This window comes from Cydia pomonella, chromosome 24 (genome assembly GCF_033807575.1).
Source record: "Cydia pomonella isolate Wapato2018A chromosome 24, ilCydPomo1, whole genome shotgun sequence".
NCBI classification, from domain to species: domain Eukaryota; kingdom Metazoa; phylum Arthropoda; class Insecta; order Lepidoptera; family Tortricidae; genus Cydia; species Cydia pomonella.
In genome coordinates this window covers 1,652,552-1,674,925 of record NC_084726.1, presented here as the reverse complement: position 1 = coordinate 1,674,925, position 22,374 = coordinate 1,652,552, and the positions used below count along the sequence as shown (strand labels likewise).

Sequence of the window (22,374 nt, the reverse complement as noted above, 5' to 3'; positions counted from 1 at the left end):
AATGCCAGTGCCTATCTTCCGGCTTCATCATCAGACCTTGAAACCTAATCATGGTCAAAGTTTATTCATATTGTTTATTGAGTTTATTGATATTTAAAGGCATCTCTCAGGTCAGATTCAGAGCACGAGTGCGGGCATTTCTATATGGTTTAAGCACATAGAAATGCCTTTTTAAAGTGTTTATATTACGTTTGGTTTCTGAATAAACTAAAAAAAAACTATGCCGAGTTAACTTGGTCTGACTCTGATAGTATAATTTTAGTATAAAATATCTAGTGATATAGCCAAGGGATATGACGATAATTATTAAAATTTTAAACAGAAGTAGATTTTCAGAGTATGTAGAATAATTGATACAAAAGGGCAGCCCGTTTAACGGCCATATCTTCCGTCGCAAATTTCGCCTTTTGTTGCGTAAAAATTCCTAGCACAACTTTTGCACAGAGGAATTCGAGGGGGAGGATAGTCTCAAAATGTATTTTGACATCACTGACAATGACAATCATTTGAATGATGTCATTGTTATTATCATACGTTGTATAATGTATGTTTCGAATGTGGCTGGTGACGCGGCGCTGATTATAATGAGGATGTGACATCTATCCTCTTAAGGCCCATTGTGCATTATAATGTACTTCATATCAACATGATTTAAACTTTGAAAAAACAAATAAGGATTCCTTTTGTTTCAGTGTTGTTTTTAAGAAAATGAACTTTATTTAGAAACAACTATAAATATTTGTTTAATTCAAAATAGGTTTATTTTATGATACATACATTTTACAGTAGGTTCAACAAAAAGTGACATACATTTAGAAACAAATACACACAAAACAATAAATATCAATAAACTACGAGTACAATGCTATGCTAAATAAACTATCTTATTCTAAAAGACCTCCGTGAGCTGCACCGGGTGCAAAGGTGCCCATCACACTTGCCGCGTTACCGCACTGGATAGCGATGGCCAACCTCTGCACCAGGTACGAACCCGCGCGGGCATCAGAGGTCTTCTCCCTAATCCTACGTCCCACTTCCCTTATAAACGCTATGGCGTCAGACCCCCAACACCCCGTTGTCTCGAAGGCGAGAGGTACAAAATAATAATTCAAAATGCATTTTAGTATTAATTCTTTTTCCCACCAGCTTCCCTAATTTTAAGGAATTGAGGACCATAATCCTATGAAGCTGATGGTCCCGGGTTCAAATCCTGGTAAGAGCATATATTTGTGTGATGAACACGGACATTTGTTTCTTAGTCATGGGTGTTTTCTATGTATTTAAGTATTTATAATTATATATTATATATATCGTTGTCTAGGCAGTCTAGGTACCTACAACACAAGCCTTATTGAGCTTACTGTGGGACTTAGTCAATTTGTGTAATAATGTACTATAATATTTATTTATTTATTTGTATTTATACTGGCAAACCTTCAGTTTCGACACCTTATTGAAGAAAAAAGGTCATATAACTTGCCCTACATGTGTGTTTAACGTGGCGCCAGTGCATTATTAAGTACAAAGTTGTAATCCAGAATTCCAGACAGCAAACAAACATTATTTATGTTTGATAAAAACCCGTCAATGACTATAATTATATAAAGAGACATCTCTAACACATTGACCCCGAACAAGACCTCATTAATATTTAATCTCCTTTTAACTGTCGTATAAAACAATAATCCTAACGTTTATACAAAAATTAACTGTAATATACAGTGTTAAGTTTTATATTAGCTAGAACTGTTTAAATTAATTTGCATACTTGTATATCAGCTGACCCATATTTCTAGGATGAGGTTTATCAACATTGGTGATTCATTTAATATGTTTGTTAATTGTGTTCGGTGACGCGCGTGTGACAACCAGAGGCACTAAACAAGCAAAAACTTACTTTTTTACCTGACTGTCTAATGTCTATGTATGTAATATAAGTTAGTTTGTGTTGTGTGGTGTCAATTGCTTTGTTACAAGCTTTTATTTAACTTGCAATGTACCTATGTATATTTGTACGGGTCGAATATTGCAAGTTAAATTTGACCCACTTCCCGGTTTCCGATGAAGCTGAAAATTTGCATACATGTTAAGTTGGGTGACAAGCCAATATTATGGTACCATTGAGCTGATCTGATGATGGAGACAGGAAGTGGCCATAGGAACTCTGTGATAAAACCACGCAACCTAATTGTGTTTGGAGTTTTTAGAATTTTCTCTGTAAGGGTTAGTTGTCTGTGGGAAGAAAAGTACAGTCAGCGATAAAAGCTTGTACCAAAAACTATTTTTTTTTTTTCGTTTTGATATTGAAAGACGAGACATTTTACGAATTTCCAGATTATCGTTCCACCCTGTAGGGAACTTAAGCTTCTTTAGCAGCTTTGTCCAAGAATTTATTAGAAGAGCTGGTGGGCAAGGGCATTTGGCCCTTTTTTGGTGGGTCTCCTAAACGCATTTGTCGTCAGAGTAGACTGCCCACTGATGAGGCGTTGAAGCCAACTGCATGAACCCAACGGCCCAACGCATCATCGAAATAGATTATATTAATTAGTTTTAGGTATTTATTGTTTTGTTTTTGTTTGTTTCAATTAATCTTTCAATCCGAAGGTTGCAAGTTCAAACCCCGTATCTTAACAATCAGTTCTTCGGAACGTATGTATGTATGAAATATCATTTGATATAAATTTACTAGTCGCTTTTCAGTGAAGGAAAACATCGTGAGGAAACCGGACTAATCCCAATAAGGCCTGGTTTACCCACTGGGTTAGAAGGGGATGTTTGGAGAGACTTTACACCTCCAAATCTTATTACAGTATTAGTACTCTGACATTGGGGACCTTTCACATCTCCAAATTTAATATATTATTAACCATATATAGACTATACATCTGACTGACTGACTGACTATAATTTTTACCCAGATATTGGCTGTTGCATTTATAAATGTTGCTATGTATTTTTCATGTCACTATATGATGTTACTATAAATGTTGTATTGACTTGTAAAAGAGCCCTTGAGGCCTACTTGCATAATACATTTTTGAATTTTAAAAAGATGGCATTCGCTTTTGTAACAACTAGAGCCTACACTAATTCTTGGAATTAATTGCCAAGCAGACCCCAGGCCGCGTAGCCAACGTGCAAATCGCTTACGCTCCGTAATGATCGAATCACAATTGTCACTGTCGCACTAATGGAAGAGTGATAGACACTAAGTGTTGTCGTAGCTATAGCAATTGTCACCTTGGCTAAGCCGTCAGGCTCTCATGAGCAGTAAAAAGCCAGGACACTGCAAGGCAGAAGAGAGATCCTCCAAGAATGTATTACCTGAATCAATCTCCTTCCATTTGGGATGCGGAGAGCAGATCCTCTCACTGGTGTAAAATGGAGCAGACATGGTAGTATGATGGAGTGTCAGGTAGAAACTACACTGATACAGGCAGCCTTCAGGCGGCCGGATATTGTAGCCAACAATCTGGAACCCAGCAAGACTAAGTTTTAAATTATATTTCAGTACAATCCCTTTAATCCGACACTAATGCTGACACAAGAGAGCCGTATTAGTGGAAAATTTGGATTATTTCATTTCATTTATTCTTTGCTTTGTGTGTGTACAGCAATTGGTTATTACTGGAAATTAGAGCAAGTCTGCAGGTATTTTGATATATTTTTAAGTATGTGGTATAAATATACCATACTAAAGATAAGATAAAAGAAAATTCAACCATTATCTGATTTTTGGCCACTTTTAAAGAAAAGCCTGTGAGATAATGTAAGTGTAGATAGTAAAATTGGACATAGAATGATCACCTCACCCCCCCAGGCAATTCGCAACTCGTGTCGATTTAAAACACTCCCTTCGGTCGTGTTTTAATTTATCACCACTCGTTTTGAAATTCCTATTTTATGCACTTGTATCGTAATGTACTAATTGTGTTAGCGGCGCTCATCACACAAACATACCTAAGTACATGTATGCCAGGATTCAAACCCGGGATCAAATAACTTTGTAGATGGAGTAACTACCAACTATCCTAAAGTGCATGAAGTACAAAGTCAAGTTTTGATATGTTTAAGTAATTGCTAAATATGAAAAACTAGCAATATGATTTCAATTACATTCAGACTTACTTGTACAATAATAGTAATCTCATCTTACAAGAAAACAAGGCAATAATAACAATGCATTTCATGTGCATTTTATCTTATTATCTAATCTAATGTTTCATAGTTCATTGAGTCGTATTTTTTGGTTACCATTTATAAATAAGAGTAGTTACTAAGCCTAATTACATTTAAAACGGAATTTGGGTGACCAGTTAATCCATTTTATGAACAAAATTCAAGTTATTTCCTTAATTAGAAGCCTCAAAATAACAATACGTTTGATGACAAATCCTGTAGGAGTTTGTTGATAATTGTGGCATTTCCAACAGTTTTTGACCTAAACAGTAATTATGAAGTGCTTAAATACCTGTATAAGACTCCGAAGTCGCAACTGCTGGGTGGCTAGAGGCGTATATTCCCTACATCTTGGTCTTCCAAACATTGTTGAACGATTTCACGACAACAAAACAAAGCTACTCATAAGTTTTCACACTTCAAATGACACTTTGTACAGATTAAATAAGGCGTTGTCTTTATTGAACTATAAAGAACGCGGAAATTTGAGAAAATCTAACACATAAATGCTGATAATAAATAAAAATACACAATTCAGCTGAGCTGACATGAATCACAAGATTGTCATTGTCAATTTAGTTTTTTTTTAATTCGATCCTAATGAACAGGCTAAGACCATACAGCATACTGACTAATTTGAAAAAAAAAAAATATTTTTCTTGTATGCTGCTTGGTTACAGGCTGACGCAAATTTACTAGGAACAAAAAAAGTTTTATATGGAGTTTGTTGCGCAAATCATTAAATTACCAACGAAGAAAAAGAAAACGTACGTTATAATAAATGTTATTCGATATAATTAACATTATAAGAAACAATAATTGTACATAATGTGAATATATCATTATATCAAATGAGCGTTATTGCAACTAATATTATATATATAAAAATTATAGCGGTCGATACGCACCCGTATATCAGTGTTAATAATTAAATAAAATATGTGAAATTTCTTGTGAACTTGCAAAGTGCTACTTTGATCCTTCCTAGTTGTGAAGAAAAAGCCCCTTTCCAACAAGGTGTTGTAAAAAAAAAATCGGGTCCACATTAAGCCCGACCACGGATTATTTAGTCCACTCATAGAACTATCCACTATATAACATACAACTTAAATGTGGACTCGATCCTAACCTGATTTCGAGTACAAAATTTGTAGACAGGAGTCTAAGTTTCAACCCTCCCCATTTTATCGATATCGATAAGAAACGCAAGCGTGTAGCGTAGTACACTATTTAAATCGCTTATGTTGGTACTATGGTTCTTTGACAGTTCTTTGTCGTACATTTTGGTAATGATTTGCGAAACAAACTGATTTCACTCGCTAGCATGGGAGTCTCATCTCTTAAAATGTAGTGATTATAATTATGCTCTTTGCTTGGCCCAGTACCTATATTCTATAAAAAATCAACCATAGATAAATAAGTAGGTAAGCAAGGAGTGCTCACTACATAAATCAGTTTTCTTACCAATAGGCTTATTATTTTCGTATTCGACATCTAGCGTCAAGTAGCGGATTTATCAGTACTGCTACTTGACAATAGATGTCCCTTTTTACAAATATGTAGTTGTTTAGAAAACAGTAACTGTTGCAAAACAATTAAAAAAAAAACAAGATTCGTATAAAATTCGTTTATTTACATTGAGTATTTGATTATAATATTCTAAAGTCTAAATAATGGTAGATAAATAGCATTATATGAATATATAAAAATAAAAATCTTTATTGCGTAAAATAATATAAGATCATACAATAATAATAATAAAAACAAATTGGTTAGACGTGTGCATACATAACAAAAAAGACTAAAACGAGAGGCTAATATATATATTGGTATCCCTTTCTCTCAAGTGATTCCTACACGGCAACCTACACAAATGTTATACTTAGTATCGCAGTGTCACAAGTTAAGCTGGTTTGAGAGCGTTTAGTCGCCTACCTTAGACGCACCAATAGAGATCAGACAGCTATTCTGTTAGAATTCTGTATTAGTTCATAATGATTCTTATTCCGTGCTCAATAGAGTAGTAATTCAATAAACGCTACCTATGCGGCTTGACCATTTTTTCATAGTGGCACGCGCCTTTGCGGTTTTTAAACAATAGATAAGACGATAATCCGTAGAAGCTCACGGAGAAAAATAGAAACTATATCTATATAGTACAATATGGATAAATTTTGTTTCAAAAGAACAAGTTTAGTTAAAAACTACACGTAGTTATATTATTTATATAAACTAAAGCTCGATAACATATGACTGGCGCTGATTCCTTGTGTATTAGATATCACATCACTTATAATATTTACTACACTAAAGCATTTTGTACTTTAATAGTCTCGTAACATGGCTCGTTATCCCTTGACATAGCTTAAGTCGTCGATATTCATTCGAATAAAAATATTAAATAATTACTTTTCTATTTTAACACTACCTGTACTGGTAAAACTAGGGCACGGTGTAACTTTCGAAAGTATTCAATAGAAAAACGTTATTATTGAACTATTCACCCATTCTTATGTCAGACCGAGATAATTTGGCAGCAATTTAATAGCCCAGACGGTGCGAGTGTTATTTTAAACGTCAAAGTTCTATGAAATTATGACTTTTACTTAATACTTGCACCATCTGAGCTATCAAAATCGCTGCCAACTTAGCTTGGTCTCACTGTAACATCACACAAACCCCCTATAACAATTCCTAAAAAGCAAAAAAAGTCAAAAATGTTAATATGAAATAATCTGCGAATCGAAACATCCCAAGATAGTTTCCCATGATTTTTTAAGGTTCAATTCATAGCCACAGAATACTTAATCCCATTTTTTACTTGTACAGAAAGTGCCACTTTTTAAAACACTGTTAAAAACATTAACGCATTCATTTTGATCTAGTTATGATTTATTAGAAAACTGAAAAAAGCAAAATTTGTATCCCCAAGTCAGTTTTGTTACATTACCTACAACATACATCATCAACATGGAAATCAGTCATTCTCAAAAAATATGTCTGCGCTCTTATAGCCGCTACCCATACAAAATGCATGAAAAGAGTCGTGACGATTAGACGCAACCGTAGACGTATTCTCAGAGAATAACCCAAATAACAAACTGACTGAAAATTACTATGTACAAATGAGGACACGTCATGCATTTATACGTTTTTAAATATTATCAAACTGCAATGCTTAATAACCCTAACAGTGTTTTACTACAGGCCGCTAAGAGATGAAAGTTTTAAACGCAATGTCACCTATCCATCTCTATCTTTTACACACAGTAAAAGCCAGATGGATAACTAATATCGCTGAAACTTCATATACCGCATTGCTTAATAGCCGCCATTTTGATTGTAGCCGCCATCTTGTCCGAAAGCTTGCGCGTTGGAGTCGTAGCCAGCGCCAGCACCGGTGTCCTCGTATGAGATCCTGGGCTTGTAACCGTCCTGGTCTGCCTCGTATTCCACGGTCTGGAGTAATAGAAAAAAGGTATCTTTTAGTATTGTAAACTAGCCAATCACTCTGGGCCCCAGGGGCCCCATGACTTGTATTCGTTTGTGGTGAGCGTTCCGACGTTCACAACTTCAACAAGGAGGAGTTTTGGCTGAAGGGTGTCAAGTTTCGGCAGTTCCGAGGCCGGCTCCTTGACACTGCGGAGTAGCGTAATGCATTGCAACCATAATTTATGTTATTGTTTTATTTATTTAATTATATTGTATGAGTTTTTTAAACTTGAAATAAATAATTTATTATTATTATATTATATTATTATAATGTGATTTGTAGGGTTTAGTTTTAAAATATATTGTTATAATATGTATGTTAGTTTTAAGGTATTTATTTATGGGCCACTAGTTGCCTGAAATAAAGATTTTCATTCATTCATAAATTCCCATTTATAGGTAACCATTTTGTGTTACAGATTTCCGCTGGTATAGCAAACACACACAAACACATCAAAGGTTAAGCGTTTACTAGTAGCACTGTCCACTAATGGTGGTAAATAGGTGCAGTGGCAAGGCACTAAAGATCTTGAATGCTACAGTTATTTTTAACAACAACTATGAGGACTGTGATACAGTCAGACCAAGACAAGTCTGCAAAGATTTTGATAGCAGACGCAGCGCAAGTGTTATTTTAAGCGTCAAAATTTGCACTGCGTATGCTATCGACTTATATTGCAGACTTATATTGGTCTAACTCTAGCTTCAAGCTTGTACTGCTGAGTTTACGTTCCTGCGATTTTAAAATAACATTGAGACGATTGAAGGGTGTTGGGTTTACTCTAAATAAGATGATGGTAGACTAGCTTTAGTAGGGATTGGGTTCCTTCTCACAATTGGATTGAAAAAAACAATGGACCCAGCGACGTCCTTAAACTACGTCCAAATAGAGGTATGGGCATTGTGAATGCCATCTCGCTTTGTGTGGTAGGGCACAAGCACAGCGGATGTCATTCCAGATCTAGAACAGAGCCCAACTGGGGAAGTACCTCTACCTTACAGAAAACCGAAGCCAAATAACACTAGACCCTACTCTAGAGGGTGCGGAGTGTTAGGGTAGGGCGCATGTAACTCCTCTGGAGTTGCAGGCGTACATAGGCTACGGAGACTGCTTACCATCAGGCGGGCCGTATGCTTGTTTTCCACCGACGTAGTATAAAAAAGAATCGCTCAGAGTTTATTTTATAAGTTATACCTGTTTCCTGCCATCAGGCAGCAGGACGTAGTAGAGTCCTTCAGCGCGATCACCCATTCTGGACTCGCGGTGCCCAAAATCGTTGCCGGATTGGTCATCTTTTACCATGTACTCGAAGCTGTAGTTTGCTGGCTCCTGGGGGTAGAAGAAGCAGGTTTATATTAAGGACTTTGAATTCCTGTACTAACCTACTTAGGTATTAACCTACTATTATTTTAAGTACCTATTTCTGAAGTATATGGCAACACGAAAATGCGCTCCAGAACTTACGGAAGGTGAAGATAAGAAACGAAATCTCCATGTACCAAAAAGTGTCATCAAAAAACTTTAAATAGGTGGCGCTACAATACCTAGAGTACTTGAACAAAAAAATCAAATCATAGACAGCGCAATTCACTCCGTCAATAACGCCTAGGTTCTTAGCTACTCTAGCGCTACTCTGAAGAGATTTGGAACTATTATTTATAGCTGACAGCTGGACACTCCTGCCACTCCTCTCACCTCTCACTCAGAACTCGAGTCGTAGATGTCATTGTCAAGATGGCTAGTAGTTTAAGTGAACATGTCTGCCGCATGCACCCTGCACGGTGGGCCAAAATGGTTACCGATTGGGACCCACGGAAAACAGGGTCATATTTCATACATTCGTCCGCCATATTTGTCATTACTGACAGGTTAGGCATCGAAGGGATAGATCCATCTGGCATTCAGCCACGACTGAAAATTGTGTAAAAATATTTCATCTGCTATAGGGAGTGTGCATGAACTGTAGGAGGCAGCACAGGAGCCGTCAGATTTTTGGCGCGAGGCGTAAATGTGATGTTTATTGTTCCGATGTAGCCCACAAGATGGCAAAGCCAACTATGCACAAGAAAACACGTGACGTGTAAATGTACATGTTTATGGTTCCGATTCAAGTCACAAGATGGCAAACCCTCCAATGCGCAAGGTCCCTATTCAAATAATTAAAGTAAATGTTTTCAAAAATACAAAAAAAGAAATTTTAAGATATGTTTTAAAAGTAAAACTCGTTTATATCTCCTTGCGTTGAAATTGAGTACCTAGATGATATAAACAACCATTAGGTATGCTCATTACGTCTATGGGCATAATGAAATTTAAAACAAATTATTACGCTCATGGGCATAATATAGCTCATTCCATCTCAGTATGCTGGCAATGGCACCGTTTACGAGCAAGTGTGATGAAAAAGCAATTTTAGATTTTTTTAGATTAACCAGTTTAGGGTACATCCAAGTATCTGTATAGGTACTAGCTCAATCCAAGCTCAAGTTATTCTGAAGGCAAGCTTACAAATCTAACAAAATGCTTATGTGAGTGACGAGCCTATTCACACAAATTGATTTTATTTCGACATTCACAGTGCATCACGCTCGTACATCTATAAGTGCGAGCGAGATGTGCTGCGAGTGATTATGTTGAAATCAATTCGATTCCACCCCGGGACCGCCATCGCACCTTCAGACATGCGCGTATAAAGACACCGATACCTTTAGCATTATATGTAACCTCTAACCCATTTGATTGTGTACCTTATTTTATAGGAACAAGATTCATAATAGAATGAGTTACTATTATAGTTACTACAATATGGTATTTAGTAGCTGTCTAGGATCCACACCTGAATATTTCCCATAGCTTCAAGCCAAAACCTCAGTCGGGCAATACAAGTGGCCCGGACTGGAGGCCACTTGTTTGCATGACTCTAAAAAACTTTGGTTTTTCCTATTTAAGGTGGATTGTTTTATTTCATTATTACTCTGCTCATTTTGTATATTAATTATTTACATACTAAGTTCTGCCCGCGACGTTCGCGACGCGACGCGAGTTCGTGTGCGTAGAATTAGTACGTCATTTCGTATATCTCACAGTTCATTTTAACCCTATTTCACCATCTTATGGAATGATTTCCGTAACAAACAGTTACTTTGGTATTTTTATAAAATTTGTAGGTAAAGATTATTCTCTGAAAACTATTTCATCAAAAACATTTTCATGTAAAATATTGCCAAGACGAAACCATGAAGTTCGCACTGTCAAAAAGTAATCAGATCTCTTGTACAGCCAAGCTTCTTACTCTACAAGCCTTAACTTCACAGATTCTACACCTTAGTCAAAACACTGAATGAAAAACCGATTACATCTACTAGGTATATATTATATGTAATACTTACCCCATTACTGCCATCGTCGTCACCACCATATCCTCCTCTGGCGCCGGGAGGAAGGTACTGCCTGCTCTGAGCATCTCCAAAGCTGCCACCTTGGTTATATTCCTGACCTGAAGAACAGAATTGTTGGTTAGACCAGTTACGGAATTTCAGGCTGAACTGAGATGTTTACAGTCGTTGACAAAAGCACTTTCTGTAACAAACAGTGTCAGGGATATAACGGTATTAAATTTAACAGTCGCTTTTCGGTGATGGAAAACATCAAAAGGAAACAGTCCTACATAAGGCTTATGTTGTGGGTAATCATTGGGCCCCTTTAGACAACGATATATATAATATATAAATATTTCTAAATATTTAAATACATGGGAAACATCCATGACTCAGGAACAAATATCTGTGCTCATCACACAAATGAATACCCGTACCAGGATTTTAACCCGGGACTTCGGATTTCATAGGCAGGGTCACTACCCAAAAGGCAAGATAGGTCATCGAAAGAGGGCAGTCGCTTTCTTAAAATCGAATCCCTGTATTAATTCTTGGGATTAGAAGCTAATTGAACTATGTCATCATGCTTGGACAACACTTAGAAGATGATGAGTGTCAGAAACTGTAAAAAAATATCATCTTATCTTTACCAATCGATCAACGCTCCCATCACTAATGAAACATAAAAGGTGTTATTAGATCTGTCCTTTCACCGGATTCTTTCTGCTATCCTGCTGCTAGGCTATAGGGAAGGGCATAAGTAAAAGCCCCTAAATCTAAAACGGTAGGCACTTACCACTATTGGGCGCTCCATACTCTTGAGAAGGTGTCCCAAATCCAGGTGCTCCATATTCAGTCGAAGGTTGCCCAGCATTCTGGTTAGGAGGCAGGTACTGGTTTGATGGAGATCTGCCCTGGCCAGAGTATTGGTTCTGTCTGGCATTTTGGCCGAATGCAGGAGCACCGTATTGGCTTGAAGGTTGAGATCTGAATTGGTTATCTTGATTGGGAGGTCTATATTGATTGGAAGGCTGCTGAGATCGAGATTGAGGAGGGCCGTATTGATTGGAAGGTGCTTGGGCCCTGGATTGAGGAGGTCCGTATTGGTTAGAGGGTTGACCTCTGGCTTGCGGAGGTCCGTATTGGTTTGAGGGTTGCTGGGCCCTGCTTGATGGAGGACCATATTGATTTGACGGTTGCTGAGCCCTGCCTTGAGGAGCGCCATATTGATTGGACGGTTGCTGAGCTCTGCTTTGAGGAGGTCCGTACTGGTTAGAGGGTTGCTGAGCCCTGCCTTGGGGAGGTAGGTATTGGCTGGATGGCTGTCTTCCTTGCGGAGGTCCATATTGGTTGGAAGGTCGAGAGGAACGGGAGTTGGGAGCACCGTAGGTTGATGACGGACGTTGTCTGAAAAAGATGATAAAGATTAAGTTAGAGATGTCACGCTAGACCGGGCCGGGACCGGTCCGGAGTTTCCAGCGCTTCGTTTTCTATGGAAAGCACCACGTGATCACCGATCAGCCGTCATAGAACCGGGCCCAGACCGGTCTAGCTTGAGTCAACCTTTAAAAGTTTTAATATCATATAATATCAAAAGCATTATTGAGTTTGGAGATAACTACTAAACAAACCAAATTGAAGTAGGTGAGTATCTAAATAACACGGTGGTAAATAATTTTCCAATTTACGAATAAGTATAATGGCTAAATTAAGCTAGCCAATTTATCCAGTAGCGGCGGAAAGCGCCCAAATTTTGATACGTAATAAATATAAGAGTCTCGGTAGAGAGTACCATTTTGTACCATTTTTTGACGTTGAAACTCTAGGTACATGGGGTCCCAGCGCGCACAAGTTTTTTGGAGAAATCGCGAAACGTCTGGTTGACGTAACTGGCGACCGAAGAGCTGTCGGCTTCCTCGAACAACGTATCACTATTGCGATACAACGAGGAAATGCCGCCAGCATCCTTGGTACAATGCCTCAAGGGCCTATTTTAGATATAAGCTAGTTACAGTAATCATCTGTATATATCCATTTTGTATATTGTTATTGTAAATAAATAATAATAAAGCTAGCCAATTATAAGTAAACGTGTTTTCAAAATAGTTAAATTTAAAATTAAAGAAATAATAATGTTAGCTAATAGAGTTAGACCAAGCTAAGTTTACAGCGATTTTGACAGTGTTATATATACGTTATAATTTCATAAACGTTTGACGTTTAAAATAAAACTCCCACTGCGTGTGTTATTAAAGTCGTTGCAGATTTGTTTTGGTTTGGCTCTAATAGAGTTAGACCAAGCTAAGTTGGCAGCGATTATAATTATTTTAAACGTCAAATTTCTATAAAATTAGGACGTTTAAATAATACTTGCGCAGTCAGTGCTATCAAAGTCGCTGCAAACTAATCTTGGTCTGACTCTATAACGTAGTATTTTAGAAAAAAAATCCTTTACCTAATAAAATTTCAAGAGGAATTTCCTCCCGCGGACGCTCCGGCTGTGGAATGAGCTCCCTTCCGAGGTTTTTCCGAGGGTCTAGGAGTGTACAGGTTTTTAAAGGGTCGGCAACGCGCATGTAACACCTCTGGAGTTGCAGGCGTCCATAGGCTATCAGGCGGGCCGTATGCTTGTTTGCCACCGTCGTGGTATAAAAAAAAATACAAACAAAATTTGATAAATCAAGAGTAACATCAATACCTAAACAATAGGTAGTTTTATTAACATATGGCAACAAAAGCTTTGAAGAGTTCAACTCGCACTTGACCGATTTTCGAGCGCATATTATACTTGATCAATATCATTATAGTAAGCGATAGATCGTGATCATCGTGATACAGTTACGAGCATCAGACACGGTATAGTCGAGGACGAAAGTCTTAACGAAAGTCCTATCCTACTATCCTATCGCGACGACCGGTCTGGCCTAGTGGGTATAGTGACCCTGCCTATGAAGCCGATGGTCCCGGGTTCAAATCCTGGTAAGGGCATTTATTCGTGTGATGAGCATGGATATTTGTTCCTGAGTTATGGGTGTTTTCTATGTATTTAAGTATTTATAAATATTTATATATTATATATATCGTTGTCTAAGTACCCTCAACACAAGCCTTATTGAGCTTACTGTGGGACTTAGTCAATTTGTGTAATAATGTCGTATAATTTATTTATTTAATTGGTTTTAATACGACATTGACGAGCTGTTCAAGTTCAAAAAAAAAAATTCACTGAAAATTGTATTTACCTCCCAAAGAAAATTACTAAATTGATAATAAATTGCCACAGCACTTGTGGTTTTAACTGTACAATACATCAAAGTCAAGGATCAAATTTGGTTGCATAATTATCGAATTGACCTCGAAACCATTAGTTCAAACGATCAAGACTATTTAATATTTTTTTTTTTTTTTTTTAATATTATAGGACATTATATTACACAAATTGACTAAGTCCCACAGTAAGCTCAATAAGGCTTGTGTTGAGGGTACTTAGACAACGATATATATAATATATAAATATTTATAAATACTTAAATACATAGAAAACACCCATGACTCAGGAACAAATATCCATGCTTATCACACGAATACATGCCCTTACCAGGATTTGAACCCGGGACCATCAGCTTCGTAGGCAGGGTCACTACCCACTAGGCCAAACCGGTCGTCAAACCAAATTCCCATTCAGAACACGATTTCATTCATTCTTTCTTTATGTAACAGGCGTATTTTAATTTTAATAGATTGTCTGTTTCACAATGTCCAGGTAAAGTCCCGAAGAAGCTACTTGCCACTAATCTGATGAATAAAGTCATCGTTGGCGTTTCACAATCTTCAAATAAGCTTAACTGGTAGATAAGGGCTTCTGCACAAATCAAGCGAAGTTTTTTCGGCTACTTTTTGACCCCCCCTACCCCTTGGTATTTTTGGTTATTGGATAAACCCCCCTCCCCCCTCCCCCACATAACCTCATGTGTATTCATCGTCCTCGTGATCTGTCGTGATTTTTTCGTGACTCCTCCCCCCTATCGAACCGAAGGTGCTAAGTTTCGCAGGAAGTTTTATCTGGCAGTTAATTTATTTGTTAATTAGCTATCCAATAATTTACTCAGACTTTGTGAAACAGACCCTTAGGGCCTACGCTAGCTGGCGCGGGTGCACGGCGCGGACGAGCGGGTTAACGAAAAATAGTATGAGCAACGCTAACTGAAGCGGACGCGTGCGGCGGATTTCACCTACAAATAGCACCCGCGTGCGTGCGCATGTGGCGGGCGTCCGCGTCAGCTAGCGTAGGCCCTTAGAATTCGATCCATATCCAGATCTAATTCTTATGATGCGGTAGTTTAAGAAAACGGACTTTAAAAAAAGTCGTTGCACTTTTTTTTAGCACAATACGGCTGCCATTTTAATTAACAATCTTGAGGACTGTATCGATTGAAGCGCTGGTGTCCTAGCGGTAAGAGCATGTGACTTTTAATCCGGAGGTCGCGAGTTCAATTCCGGCTCGTACCAATAAGTTTTTCGGAACTTATGTACGAAATATCATTTGATATTTACCAGTCGCTTTTCGGTGAAGGAAAACATCGTGAGGAAACCGGACTAATCCCTCCTCCTAGTTTACCCTGTGGGTTGGAAGGTCAGATGGCAGTCGCTTTCGTAAAAACTAGTTAGAGCCAGAGCCAGAGAGTTTGGTGTAACTTGGGATTAGTTGTCAAGCGGATCCCAGGCTCCCGAAATACCGGGAAAACGCGAGGAAGGAGAGAAGAAGAAAGACAATTAAACATAAGTGACCCCAGTCTGATGTTGTATCGTCTATTGTGAACTCGATCGATTCCATATGCGAAAATCATTGTATTAAAGCTACATTTGTAGTCGATTAAGTCAACGCGTATGTCCACGTTTATGTCGGCGGCCGATCGTAAGATCAGTCAGATCGTGAAATTTCTAGGCATATCGTGAAACGTGAAAATCCTAGGATCGGCCGACGACATTTATAATGACGACCAGAGCCCGTACATTTCATGCCGTTGACAGAAAAATGACGTCACGCTACATAGAGAATGATTCCAATTAGTATTTTCGTAATAATTAATCATTTGTCAACCTCTTTAGGTACATATACTTGACAATCAGTATAGAAACGTCTAACTGACTTTCATTTTATTGTCACACAAATAAATAATAGATTATTAATTTATGAAATAATACATATTTTTGGTTTTTAACAGCGTAACAAGCTTTTATTCACGTAACAAGTATTTATTATGATACCCATCAATAAGTTAGTTATCTAAATTTGTAGTAACTCCCTGTATGTTAAATTACGTCATTTTTGCGTCAACGGCATGAAAAGTACGGGCCCTGATGACGACATTCACAAAAAAGAATTGAGTATCTTTCGGAATTTATAAAGATTTCTAGCATCCTTGAACTCACATTGTGGTAATTTAAATTCAAAATTTGGACATTAAATGGTACAAAAGGTTCCCAGTATTCTTAATGACATCACAAAAAGAGCATTATTTTTGGATTGTTGTAAAGATTTCATATTACCTTGAACTCACTTTGCAACTGTCGCGGAGTCCCCGCATGGTATTAGCAATAACAAAGTGTGGAGCTGTCATCATTGATGTAAAATTTCTATGAAAATATGACGTTTATAATAACACTGCCTCACTTCGTTCTATTCAAGTCTATACAATGTTAGCTAAGTAGGACTCTAGATTAATTTAAACTCTGAACATTTATCGAACGAAGCGAAGTTCTTACATTTAACTGAGACACAGGACCGGCTAGGGGCTAGTGGCACGTCCCGGCATTTCGTTGTCTTTAAGATGAGCTATCAGAGGATAGTTTGATGGACAATAACTTAAGTACATCTGTTCTAATTTAAATGAAATTGGGTAAACCTGTAGTTGAAGGTATTATATTTTAGTCATTAAATTATGAGCAGGCTGGATCAAGGGGTTATGAAGCTAGAACTGCTAGAAGAGCCTAGAAGGCCAAAAAGCTATTTGTGAGGGGCCTTGCTATTCTGGTCATTATTAGCCAGAAAGTATGGTCGAGTTTGGTATCAAATGAAAGTGCTCGGTGTACACGTTTATAATATTGTTTTTTAATTTACGATTCTGAAATAATTTGCAAGATAGAAACGAAATAAAATAAACATAATATAGGTATTTGACATTTATCAAGAAAGATTACGGTTTACCACGAACGGGAAGCTCACAAGCGCGCTCCTTTAACTAGGGAAGGCCCGACTGAGTATGGTAACCAGTGTCATAACAGGTCATGGACTATTTAACAAACATCTTTTCATAACAGGTGTCACAGACAGTCCTCTATGCCGAGGATGCATGGAGACAGAGAAACAGCCTCTGACGTGGTGCTGGAATGCAGCGGAGTGGCCCCATATAGGGCAAAACATCTCAGATCCCCGAGAGACCTCCCTGAGGTCCTACTCAACATCAAAGGTTTGATAGGATTCCTCGAGGAGTTGGGCTGGCAAGAGTAGCCAACCCTCCACCCCCCCTTGTCACGCAAAATAGGCGCCAGTCGTCGAGTTGCGGAAAATCGCCCCTACTACAATACAATACGGTTTACCACAATACAGTTTATTTTATCTCTGTGGTGACTTTTAAGGGCTCCACAGACCCTGCAATAAATAGCACGCGGTTTCGATCCTTTGCCGAGTCAATTCATTAAATTGTTTTATCTTTTTGGCGAACCGCGAGTTCTCAGTTCGGGGCGAACTACTAGTTATATACCAACTACATAGTCCTGTAGGTACAGTGACGTCTAAAAATATTGATACGAATATAGTGCCAAAAATATGTAAACACGACCTTATTGCCCATATATTAAGGTAGTGTATACATATTTTTGGCACTTTATCCGTATCGATATTACACGTGACCGTAGATACATATGAATACTTGTGGGATTTTGAAAAGATTCTAACTTTGGCCGGAAAAATGCCGAGATCGAAGAGTTGGTGGCTGAGCCCAATATCATAGGCGTAACTAAATCCCACAGACTTCGCTGGCTCGGTCACCTACTCAGAATGGGGGAGGATCGCGTAGTCAAGGAAGCGTACTTGGGGCGACCAACCGGCCGTCGACTGATCGGGCGCCCCAGGTACCGCTGGTGTGATGTCGTGGAGGCGGACCTGCATCGGCTGAATGCCAATTCATGGCAGGAAACCGCGCTGGATCGGGGCAGGTGGCGTTCTCTCGTTTCGGAGGCCAAGATTCTTTTTGGATCGCTGAGCCAAAGCAGTTAGTTAGTTAGTCTAACTTTGGCCTCATAGCAAGTATAAGTAACTGTTAGATTTCAAAATGGAGCTATTAGCCCAGTCAAATTGGAGCACCCGAGGAATTAGCGGTTTGGTCCGCAATTATGTACGTCATACAGACGTGGGGGGTCACGACTTGTAGTCCAGTCAGCGGGGACCGCTATGAACTACATTGAAGGCTCGGGAAAACATTCATCATTTTGAAAACATAGTTTTGAATTTTGACGACCGGTTTGGCCTAGTGGGTAGACCCTGCGAAGCTGATGGTCCCGGGTTCAAATCCTGGTAAGGGCATTTATTCGGGTGATGAGCATGGATATTTGTACCTGCGTCATGGGTGTTTTCTATGTATTTAAGTATTTATAAATATTTATATATTACATATATCGTTGTCTGAGTACCCACAACACAAGCCTTCTTGGCTTACCGTGGGACTTAGTCAATTTGTGTAAGAATTTCATACAATATTTATTTATTTATGACCCTGTTCCGTACAACAGAGACTTCCTTATACCAATCTTAACGATTAAATATGCCCTAATGACGTCCGTAGACTTTAAACGAACATTTTCGACTCATAAATGGGTCCTAAATGATGGTTGTTTACAAAATAACGGGCGTTTTTCCGAGCCCTGGTTATATTGTTACACTTGGGGCCACAGGTATAGCGTCCCTCTAACTTTTGCAAAGGCTGGACGTAAACCTTTGAAAAATGGGCAGATATTTAGCACTGCGCCATGCCATCGCGCGTGTGATGGAGATGCAAAACGTTCAGAGACGACAGGCTAATTTTATTCCACTATGAATTGTTTTGATTACGCGCTGTTATTTAAATATAAATATAACAACTAACAACTGAGTAACATAATAATAAAAATCTGAGACGACTACTTTAATTTATGAACGTTCTAGCTATTACAACCGCATATTAAATATGTTAAAAAGGGTCACTCACGTATTGGGGCACCCACGCCGAGTCATCGGGCGCGAAGGGCTGCGGCCCGCAGTCTGCGGCGGTCCGTCAACGCAAGCTCCTGACGACGCTTCTCGGTACGGAGTGAAATATGTCGAGCGTTTTCCACGTAAAATACGTGAGTGACCCGTTTCTCACGGAAGTTTTTTTATTAATGTTAAAACCTCGTTGATCGGTTTATCAGCCTATGTTATAGGTTTGGTATAATTTGGTTCATGGTATAATTCACATTTAATCATATACAGCTTTGTTATGCTACATACTCAAGTAAGCTGATGACTCACTCAGAAAATTACACCTTAGCGACAGAGCCATGCCGGAAAATATTGCCAAATATTACCATGTTTTACATCTATAGAAATTAAATATAGAAACACTTTATAAACATTAAAAAAATGCAGTGCAAGAATGATACTTGTGGTTAGATTGCAGAGCGGAGCGCTGTCTCCCTGTGAGCCGTGGCGAAAATTATGCGACAGTTACAGCCAGCAAATAATGAAGATGTTTTCTCGAAATTAATTTTAACAATATTTCAGCGGGAGAATTTGGTTATTATGTGTCCCCAATATAAATATTTTGACAATATTTCCGCGGGGGAATCTAGTTATTATGTGTCCCCAATATATTTTGGCAATATTTCCGCGGGGGATAATTTTACGAGAGACTTACCCAAAAACGGCATCCGTTTGCCTGGGTGCGCCACTAGGAGCGCCATAGCTTTGCGACGGGGGTGAAAAGCCACCATTGAAGTCCTGCTGAGGTGGTAGGTATCTGGAAGTGAAGATAAGGATCAGTATCGAATTCAAACTGTCGTGAGTCCTCATTAAGCTAAATTTACGGTTTATGAGTCCGCAGCAAGCTCGGCCGAATTTCACCTTCCCATACAAACGGAGATTCGTTATTCTCATTTTAAATCTACGTCTTGGATTGTAATTAAACTTTGTACATATAATGATATGAGGTATATCTATATGCCTGTAATTAGTTTATATGGACAAGTTAAAAAAATATTTGTATGAAAAACTTGGTTAAAAATTGTATTTTTTTAACTATGGTATCTGAAGCTATATAAACTAATTACAGGCATAGATATACCTTGTCCTATGTAAGTACAAAGTTTCAGAGCAATCTAGTTAGTCGGACTTCGACCCAACTCACGTATATTTAGTCTTTTGAGCGATATGATTTGGAGAGCCTAACACCCTTATTCATAAAACTTGGCAACCTCTTAGAAACCTCTGTTATATTTTATCTCTTTCTAACAAACTGAAATGTCAAAATGATGGATAAAGACAATCGGTTTGTTAGATTTGACAAATACGTGAGTCAAACCGAAGAATAGCTTATATAACACCTATCTTCAAGTATCATTCAGGTATCATTTGCAGCGTTTTTTTTTAAATATTTTTTTATTAAGTTGTACCTGATGATTACAATATGGGTCTTTTAGATTTTTCTAAATATTCTGTTAATATTTTGGTGATGTGATTTGTCATTTGAGTCGCGTGAGAGCTAGCCAAATATTTACAAAATACTTAATCATTTAAATATTTTCCTATACAAATAAAAATATAAAAAAACTAACCTGTTGTCTACAGGAGGTTCGGCTAATGCTGACACCGCCAACAACGTACACGCTAGGAATATCTGAAATAAAGGGAAGAAACATAAGAAAAATAATTTGTTTATTGTTTACCATGCCAAACGAGATGTTATGACGTAAGTGGAGGACCTCCTTTTCCTCTCCGGATATTAGCATTATTGAAAATATTTTGACACAATTTGTTGTATATTATTGTTAAAAGGTTTTTCGCTCCAAATTTTTACAATAATCAAAAAATAGAAAATGGTTAAACGTAATGGTATAGCTATGGTTAATATACATCAAATTATGTAAAAAAAAAACATAATGTCAATGTACAGAGAGGAGAATTAAACTTTCCTTTTAATAGTTATATAGAAAATGAGGATATTAAAAATTATGTATACAGGGTGACCTTAGCCATTGGACAAACCCTGAAATCTCACGTAAGGTTACTTCTCAGGAATGCTCTGACATTAAATACCCTAATGCATATGTACATTTCGGCTTTGTCCAATGGCTAGGGACACACTGTATATTAGAAAATAAAAATACTACCCCAAATTCTAAATTATAAAAAGACAATGTTTAAATTGACGGTAAGCAAATGGTAAATATCATGCACTTCACCATAACACGAATGGTAAGTGCATGAAGGCATATTTTGCGGAATAGAATAGACATCTATATTAATAATAATAATAAAAACCGGCCAAGAGCATGTCGGGCCACGCTCAGTGTAGGGTTCCGTAGTTACTCTTCCGTCACAATAAGCTAAACTGGAGCTTAAAGTATAGTAAATTGTTAACCAAGGGATGAAACGGTACCTTTCACGCGAGTTAAACAAATAGGCAAATTTGCATAATCAGTACCTAATTAGGTAAAGTAGTCTTTTTACTATGAAGGGGGAACTTTTTGCGATAACTCAAAAACAGCTAAACTGATCATGTTCGCTATAGTTTACATTTAATGTCTTTCTTAAGCTCTACTTCCACGATTTTTTTCATAATTTTTGGACCTATGGTTCAAAAGTTAGAGGGGGGGGGACACAATTTTTTTTTCTTTCGGAGCGATTATCTCCGAATATATTCACTTTATCAAAAAATGTTTGTTGAAGACCCCTATTAGTTTATAAATAATCAAATGTATAGTAAATATAAGACAGGAAGTAATAGGCGCCCACTCTGTCCGTGCTTATTACACAAATTAGGAAGGAATCGAACCTAGGACCATCAGCTTTGTAAGCGTGACTTCCAGATAAGTAGCTGGAGACAGTAAGCATAATATTATTTAATAATCAATACCTATACTTTACTGAAGAAGTAAGAACATTTATTTTATAGAATTAGTAAATATACAAATATCAACAAGACTCACCCTCATATTTGGTATTTTGCTGCACTTCCTTCAATCTGTCAACGAAACACAATATTTTATATTAACGTGAATGAGTTTAAGCGGTTAAATTAATACATTAAA

The 22,374-nt window shown here is 37.7% G+C and overlaps 3 protein-coding genes across 3 annotated transcripts in view; 1 reads left to right on the top strand and 2 right to left on the bottom strand.

Annotated features, from left to right (window-relative positions):
- LOC133531202 (uncharacterized) overlaps positions 1-5,391 on the bottom strand; it is a 41,075-nt gene extending 35,684 nt beyond the window's left edge. The window contains exons 1-2 of the mRNA XM_061869340.1: positions 4,472-5,391; positions 3,325-3,472 (exon numbers count right to left, since the gene is read on the bottom strand). Coding sequence (XP_061725324.1) covers positions 3,325-3,472; positions 4,472-4,546 — 223 coding nt within the window. The 5' untranslated portion in view covers positions 4,547-5,391. The remainder of the gene's footprint in view (positions 1-3,324; positions 3,473-4,471) is intronic.
- The window catches only part of LOC133531045 (uncharacterized), a 452,747-nt gene that overhangs the window by 258,872 nt on the left and 171,501 nt on the right, over positions 1-22,374 (top strand). The window lies entirely within an intron of this gene.
- LOC133530863 (pro-resilin-like) lies at positions 6,836-22,372 on the bottom strand. Its single transcript, XM_061868918.1, has 7 exons — positions 22,273-22,372; positions 20,899-20,960; positions 19,983-20,084; positions 11,828-12,456; positions 11,062-11,168; positions 8,867-9,001; positions 6,836-7,638 (listed from the first exon to the last, which is right to left on the bottom strand). The coding sequence occupies exons 1-7, from the start codon at positions 22,276-22,278 to the stop codon at positions 7,501-7,503; spliced, it is 1,179 nt and encodes a 392-aa protein (XP_061724902.1). The 5' UTR covers positions 22,279-22,372; the 3' UTR covers positions 6,836-7,500.

Coding starts and splice junctions, on each gene's coding strand:
- LOC133530863 (XM_061868918.1), bottom strand. Junction 20,085..20,898: donor GAACCTCCTGTAGACAACAG/GTTAGTTTTTTT, acceptor CTTCACTTCCAG/ATACCTACCACCTCAGCAGG. Junction 7,639..8,866: donor TGCCTGATGGCAGGAAACAG/GTATAACTTATA, acceptor CTATTACTCCAG/ACCGTGGAATACGAGGCAGA.